The sequence below is a fragment of the Plasmodium gaboni genome, chromosome 1 (assembly GCF_001602025.1).
Source record: "Plasmodium gaboni strain SY75 chromosome 1, whole genome shotgun sequence".
NCBI classification, from domain to species: Eukaryota; Apicomplexa; class Aconoidasida; order Haemosporida; family Plasmodiidae; genus Plasmodium; species Plasmodium gaboni.
Window position 1 is genome coordinate 130879 of NC_031481.1, and position 9293 is coordinate 140171.

Below are 9293 nucleotides of genomic sequence, written 5' to 3' on the forward strand. Positions count from 1 at the left end.
AAAAAAAAAAAAAAAAAAATTAAAATAAAATAAAAATTTATAAGTATATTTTCTTTATAAGCCTACACCTTTTTTTTTTTATTTTTCTATATGTATGGACACATGTTACAAAAAGAAATGTGTTTTAATATTCTTTTCATTTTGTTTATGTGAGATTTATTCATATATTTATATTTTTCTTTTCGTTTCGTTTCTGTGTTTTTTTTTTTTTTTTTTTTTTTTTTTTGGGGGAGGGATATATTATTTATTAAACTATTATGGATCCTACTAATAAAGAAAATGAAATGAAGAAAAATCCAAAAAATACTGAAGAGCTCACGGATTTGCCTCATATTGACAATTCAGATAATTGTATGAAAATGAACAATATAAAAAATGACGACAATGGAAATAATAATTATGGGAAATCAGATAATACAAATGAAACAAATATTAATGATACTTCAAGTTACAACAAGTATGGGAATAATTTCTTAAGTTACAATGGAAATTATGGTTCGAATAAAATGTACAATAATCAGAATATGAACAATAGATATTACAATAAGATACATTTTAATGAAGAGAATTACGAGTATTTTGGAAGGAGTAGAAATTACAAAAATAGCAATAATAATAGTAATTATAACAACAACAATAATAATAATTATAATTACTATAACCATAATAATAATAGTAATAATAACAATAATAATAATAGCAGTGGTATAAATATGAGTAATAATTATCATGATGGGGATTATGTGAAATATAACAAAAAGGGAAGCACTATTCATAACAGATATAATAATATATATACAACAAGTACTACCCATAACACCTATAATAATAATAATAATAATAATAATAATAATAATAATAATAATAATAATAATAACAATAGTAGTAGTAGTCAAAATTGTCATATTTCTAATAATAATATAAGTGGCAATAATTACCATTATTATAATCCATATAATTATTATAATGGTTGTACAAGTATAGACAATGAGTTTAATGAAAAAGACCATAAACAGATATCGTCAAAAAAGATGTCTAATAGTGTGACAACAGGAAGAAGTGAATATACTATTGAGAGTAAAGAATATCAAGGTAATGATATGAATAAAAAAAAAAATGAATTCAATAAGAATGATACATGTACAAATGATATGAAGACAAATGATATACGTCCAATGAACAAAGATCAGAATATGAAAAAAAACATAAGAATTAATAAAAATTATTTTCCCAAAGGAATTGCTTCACCCATAAATAATGGTAATACAAATGATACATATATAAGAGATGATACTGTAGTAAATACATACGAAGAAAGTTTTACAATAAAAAATAAGAAAAAAAATTATTATAGATATCAAAATAATTATAAAAATAACAATTCAAACCATTTCTATAATTCGTTGAATATGAAATTGGTTAATTATGGAAATTTTGGTTACAATAACAATAATCATTATAACAACAATTATAATAATAATAGTAATAATTATTATCATAATAATAATAATTATCATAATAACCATAGAGTTAACATACATATGAGTTACAAAAATAAGAACAACTCCATGAATAATTATTATCCATATAATAATTATATTGATGCAAAGGAAAATGATACTATGCAAAAAGGTACTTCCAGTCGTAATATCATTTATGATAATAAAAATGACGATACAAATTTTAACTGTTTTGGAAAGGATAAATATGGAAACAAAAAAAATGAAATTGATAAAAAACAAAATGAAAGTGTTGCTGTTTATGATAAGAATAGCAATAAGGAAGACCATAAGGATGACAATAAAAATAATAGTAGTAATGATAATATACCTAAAATTAATAATAGTGATAATTGTAATTCAACTAGTGAAGATATAATAAAGACAAATAATGAAGAAAATAATACATGTATATCACCCCAAAATAATAGTGTTGTTGAATTTAATAATACAAACATGGAAGAAAATGTTTCTTATGCAAATAATGATAATACATCAAAAGATATTATTATGGATAATATATGTGATACATATAAAAACGAAAGTAAATCTTTTGAAAAAAATATATATAGTACTATATATAATGATAAGGAAAAGATAAATCATGATGGTGATATGGTCACGGAAAAGGATAATTCAGATATAATATATAAAGAAATAGAAAACAATTATTATAAAAAAAATAGTAATGATAAAAAGAAGGATGATAATAATATAGGTAATGTTAAGGCTTATCCTAGTTTGTATGATACATTTGATAATAATGATAAGAGAGATGATGAAAATGGAATGACAGAAATAAAAGGAGGGGAGGAAAATTTAGATATAAAAAAAATCTCCAATAAAAATAGTATGGATAAAAATAATGTATCCTATTTGGAGAATGAGCAATATTTGAAATGTAAAATTGGAGAGGTAAAGAATAAAAATGAAGAAGTTAAGTCATCCGAATATAATAATAATAATAATTATAATAATAATTATAATTATAATAATAATAGTCATAATAATTATAATAATAATTATTATTATTATCATAATAATGTTAATGATTATGATGATTATTACGACATCAATGATAATAATAATTTGTTTAAGGATGAAAATTTTGATTATACACCAAATAATAAATATTTTAAATATAACAATAGGAATAATATAAAAAATGACCACTTATCCAAATCACATATACAAAGTAATATGAATTATAATAATATGAACAGCTCTTATAATTATACTAGTGGAAATATTTTACATTCTGAAGGAAATAAAGAATTATCATATGAAAAGAATTATTATTCATTTTCAAAAAATGAGACTTTTAAGAAAAAGGGTTTAAATAAAAATTACACAAATGTGTATAGTTTTAATTACAGTAATAAGAGTGGGAAAAATATGAAGAATCAGAACTATGCCTATAATAATTTTAACTCAGGATATCAAAGAAGTAATGTGTCAAAGGATAATAAATATAATGATAATGAGGGAAATAATATGTATGGAAATGATGACAATAATCATAAGGGAAACACAACTCAAAATAATGATATTATAAATGATAAAATGGGGGATAATAGGAAAATAAAAAATGAAAAATATGAAGATAAAGAAAAATATGAAGATAAAGAAAAATATGAAGATAAAGAAAAATGTGAAGATAAAGAAAAATGTGAAGATAAAGAAAAATATGAAGATAAAGAAAAATATGAAGATACAGAAAAATATGAAGATAAAGAAAAATATGAAGATAAAGAAAAATATGAAGATAAAGAAAAATATGAAGATACAGAAAAAGATCAAAATATAGACAAAGATAAAAATATAGACAACGATCAATGTCAATATCAATATCAAGATCAAAATATAGACAATGATCAAGGTCAAGATAGCATTATTAAAAATAACAATATAATAAGTATAGAGGATGATAAAAAAGAATGTGATATATATTATCATAGAGATAACAATATTATTAATTATGACAAAACCGATAACAACTGTGATATTCAATATATTTCGAATTCACAAAATGATGAACCTAACATAACTATTGAAAATAAAGAGGAGAAAAATCTCACTACTGATATAACAAATTGTGATGGTTCAACTATTACAAATAATAAAAATTACACTTATAATAATTATACAAATGAAGAAAAAAATAGGATTAGAAATAATTGCCAAGGTGTAATAAATATGATACCTGACAATGACAACATAAATCATCATCCCATTTCAAAAAAACGATTTGGTTATTATAAAGATAAAAATTTCTTTTATAATAAAAATGTAGAGGCAGATAATAATGTACGCAATTATGTGGATCATGCACCTATACATATTTCTACATATAATGATTCCTACAAAACAAATTTCCAAAGAAAAAAGGATTATAATAGTTATGATATGACAATGCCTTATAAAAAGGATAGTAAATATTATAAGAAGAAAGGGAAATTAGAGAGGAGAATTAAAGAACATAATTGTTATAGCTCTATAGTAGGAGAAAATGAAAGAAATAAAATAATTGATACCATTGGTTTAACAACATCAAATGGATATATCAACCATAATAATCAAAATGTACAAAATGTACAAAATGTACAAAATGTACAAAATGTGCAAAATGTACAAAATGTGCAAAATATTCAAAATTTTAAGAATATATCAAATATTCAAAATGTGCAAGATATGCCAAACATTTCAAAATTCCCCAACATGCCCAATATATCTAACATTTCTAATGGGTCCAATATTCCAAACATGTATAATGTTCAGAACATTCCTCATGTTAAAGGACAAGACCAATTTTGTAATTCTACATATGGTCGAAGCAATAAAGAAAGAAAAGCTATCATATCGTCTAATTCAACTACCAATGTAACCTTTGACACAAAAAAGAAGGCTACACAAAATACATGGGTTATTGACCATATAAACAATGAAGAAGAGGAACAAATGAATAATATAACTTCCATTTCAAACACAACAATGAATTGTTACAAATCCGAATTTTCATGTTATAAAGATAATTATAAATACAAAAAACATTCAACTCATATTTCTACACCCAATTATTCAATGAACAAAGATAACGGTGTAATAAACGTAATAAGTTCTGGTGATAAATTAATAAAAAATGAATACATGTATAATGAAGAAAAAGGAAGAAAGCGAGGAAACAAAATTAATAATAAGACGAACTGGCAAAAAAAAGGATTAATATTAGAGAAACATAGGGAGAAAATAAATGTAGTATTAAATGAAGAAATGAATATTCCGAATGTGGTGAATTGTACTAATACATCAACTGAATTAAATGTTGCAAAGGAATCTCAAATGTATGACGAATTGAAACAAAAGAAAAAAAACAAAAAGAAAATAGAAGAATTGTATTGTATGAAGAAACCAATAGATTTGTTGCATGTAAGATCAAAATCTGAAAATCTACATTGCAGGAAAAATAGTTTTAAGAACTTGGAAATTTCTATGACGAAACCGCATATGCAACATTTTGAACAGTCCATAAATATGGAAGGGTTTAGATGTATATTGAGTAAAATAATGATTAATTATGAAGGTGAAATGATAGTGGATGATCAAGAGGAAGAGGAAAATAAACGTGAACATGAACATGGAAATGAACATGGAAATGAATATGGAAATGAACATGAAAATGAACATGAAAATGAACATGAAAAAAAACATGAAAATAAACATGAAAATGAACATGAAAATAAACATGAAAATAAACATGAAAATAAACATGAAAATAAACATGAAAATAAACATGAAAATAACCCTGAAAATAAACATGATAAAGAAGACAACGTTATTGAGAAGAAAGATGAAGATGAAAAAAAAAACGAAAAGGATCATAAAGAAGAAGAAAATGAAATTAATAACATCAAAGAAGAACCAAAAGATGATTCAAATAACAATGTATGCAACGAATCTAATGTCATACATCATGATAAACTTAAGAACAATGAAACAATTTCTACAAATTTTTGTGATTGTTCTATGATTAAAAATGACGATTCTTTTGGTGATTGTGTTATATCTAATAGCTGCGTATACAAAGAAAATGATATAAATAGAAATAGTTGTATAAATAAAATGAAACAATTGAAGGATGATAATATAAAAAAGGATAATGGTATGGAAGAAAAGTATATGAACAATATGAACACAAATACTATAGATAGCATACATTTTGATAGTATTCATATTGATAGTTTACATATTGATAACTTACATATTGATAATATAAATATTAATACTACTAATAACATATATAAAAATGGTGATATAACTAATAACAACAGAAATACAGGCGATATGAATAGGGTTCTTTTTAATTCGAGAGAAAACATTACTGATGACTATAGTATGAAAACTCAAAACACATTTCTTTGTATATATGATGAAAATAATCAAGAAATTTTTGATAAAAAAAATAAAAAGAAAAAAGGGGTTTACCAAAAAAATGATTTAAGTAGTGATATTATTTTAAATAAATATTCATTAGTAGAAAAAAATAATTGTGATTTGAGAATATATACTAATCATATAAATAATAGTGATAAGAATATGGAAAATTGTTATGATCTTTCTTGTGGTATGAAAACATATGATAATATGAATAATAAAAATGTTGGTATTGATACATATGTGAATGAGGGTGCTAAAATAACAAATAGATTATGGAATAATAATATAGATAGATATTCTTATAAAAGTGGAAGGAATAAAGTGCATTATAATGAATATGATAAGTTGGAAGGTGGAAATTATGGTTATCACCACAATAATATGATGTACAAGAGATATGCTAACAATAATAATAATAATTATGATGATGATAATGATAATATTAATAATGATGATAATAATAATAATGATAATAATAATAATGATAAAAATAATAATGATAAAAATAATAATGATAAAAATAATAATAGTAGTAGTCATTATAATAATTATCATCATAATAATTATTATCATCATAATAATTATCATCATCACAATAATTATCACAGTAATAATCATTTTAATAATTATCATCATCACAATAATTATCACGGTACCAATCATTTTAATAATTATCATCATAATAATATGAATTCATATAATGAGGGAAGAACCATACCAAATAATAGTTATGGTGGGAAAAATAGTTACAATAATAATAATATGGGAGAACACATAAATAATATCGATATAACAGCTAGCCAGAGGGTTCTAAAGGATGATACGAACAAAAACAATTTATATATGGTTCATAATCAACATAATTTTGAAGAATATAAAAATTATATGAATACGAATGTGATGAGATATAACAATGTTCATAAGAAAAAATATATCACAGGTACAAATTATCAAGTGAGTAATTATAATGATACCTATCATTTTAATAATATGAGAGGAAAACAGTATTATTTAAATAAATACAATTATAATAATCATCATGATATGGTATATGCGAATGGAAAAAATGTAGAGGTATACAAACATATGAGGGCAAACAATAAAATAGAAACATATAATAATATGATAGATGGTATGAATGATATAAATGTGAATAATAATATACGTGATAATATGCATAACTATTCTAATGATTCTTATGTGCATGCACAAAGTGGAGATGTGCAAAAGATATATACGAATGATGATATTCCAAATGACAAACATAATAATAGTAATAGTAATGGTAATAATAATATGGTAGCAGTTGACATAAATGAAGAAAATAATAAAAATAATAAAGATAATAAAATTGAGGTAATTAATAAATGTGATGATAACAATGATGAAAATGACAAAATGGATACAAAAAGTGTTGTAAGTTATAAAAGTTATGGAAATAAAAGCGGTATAAGTGATAAATATTTTAATAAGCATAATAATGATAATAATTATAAATACAATAACAATCATTATTATAATCAATCTAATGATATGAACAAAATTACAAATAAGTATATGAATCACAATAATTCCAATGATAACTTTAAAGATAACAACAACAGTAGTAATGATAGAAATAATTATCATAATAGTGATAGAAATAATTATTATTATCATAGTCATAAAAACAGTTATGACTATGTTGTGGAGAATATTCCAAGTCAAAATAAAAGAAGACATCGAAAATATATGCCAACAAATAATTATCAATTAAATGAAAATCATTCAACAATTAACAATAATAATAATAATAATAATAATAATAATAATGACAATACTTATAAAAAATATTATTACAATAATAATTATAATAATAATAATTATTCTTATTATTGTAATGATGATAATTATTATAAGCAGACACATGAAAAAAATAACCAAGATTATCACAATGATGATTTTAATTTATCAGTAAATTATTATGAAGAGAATATTAAAGAAAATAATAAAAGGAATGACAACAGTGAGCTTTTAAAAAGTGAAGAAAATATAAATGAAGAAAATAAAGTTGAAAAGGAAGAGAACAATGAAAAATTAATATGTAATGAAAATTTTATATGTGATGAAAAATTAATATGTGATGAAAAATTAATATGTGATGAAAATTTTATATGTGATGAAAAATTAATATGTGATGAAAAATTAATATGTGATGAAAATTTTATATGTGATGAAAAATTAATATGTGATGAAAATTTTATATGTGATGAAAAATTAATATGTGATGAAAATTTTATATGTGATGAAAATTTAACGTGTGATGACCAAATAGATGGAGATATAAAAAAAATTCAAGAAAATGTAATTCCTTCAAAAGTAGACAAAGATATTAAGAGAAGAAAAAAAAAGGAACATTTTAATAATAACTCATTTTCAAAAGCAGATATATTCAATAATTCATATAACGTTAAGAACTTGAATAATAATGATAATAAAAATATGACCACCATAAGTGATGATACAAATACAGTAAATGAGAAGAATGCAAAAAATAAAAAAAAGAAGAAGAATTATCAGAATAATGTGGACGTAGTGGTTGATAGTATGGAGACAGCACCTAGAGCAAGAGAAGAGAAATTAAGAAAGAAATATTTAAAGGATAATAAAAAAATCTACAAACTGAAAGATAATAATATTAAAGATAATAATATTATTAATGAGGATAGACATTTTGATGATAATTGTAAGGATGATAATAATTGCGATGGTAGTAATTATGATGATAATAATAATAATAGTAATAGTAATAATAATGATAACAATAATTATAATGAAAATAATAATAATTATTATTATGATGATAGTACGCTTATTAAGAAAAATTCATATACCTATAAAGTGAAAGATCATTTATATTATAACTACAATAGAAATAATTCTTCAACCAATAAATATGAATCAAATTATATTGCACATGAACATAATACATACAACAACAACAATAATAATAATAATAATAATAATAATAATAAAAATGAAAATTATGCAAATCCATATGAATATAAAAAAAACAGTTATAACAAAAATAATAATTACAACAATAGATCTAATAATATGTACGACACAAATAGTTACAATAAAGGATATAAAAATTACAAAAATAAAAACCACAAAACCACACCCACAGAGCAATACAAAAAAAGTTAAGCATCTAAATGTGTTATATATATATATATATATATATATAATACAATATGGACTTTTTTTTTTTTTTTTTTTAAGCTATTTATTTTATATTTCGTAATGCTTCTATGATTAATAATATTTATATAATTAATATAATTAACAGTTGACTTTATATATTTAAAAATATTTAAA

General features: G+C 21.9%; 1 protein-coding gene across 1 annotated transcript; it reads left to right on the forward strand.

Moving 5' to 3' along the window:
• Positions 1-284: 284 nt before the first annotated feature.
• PGSY75_0105700 (asparagine-rich antigen Pfa35-2) lies at positions 285-9122 on the forward strand (the record flags this gene model as incomplete). The annotated part of the gene is made up of 1 exon (XM_018783612.1): positions 285-9122. One exon carries the CDS (start codon positions 285-287, stop codon positions 9120-9122), a length of 8838 nt encoding a protein of 2945 aa, XP_018643896.1.
• Between the last annotated feature and the right edge of the window lie 171 nt (positions 9123-9293).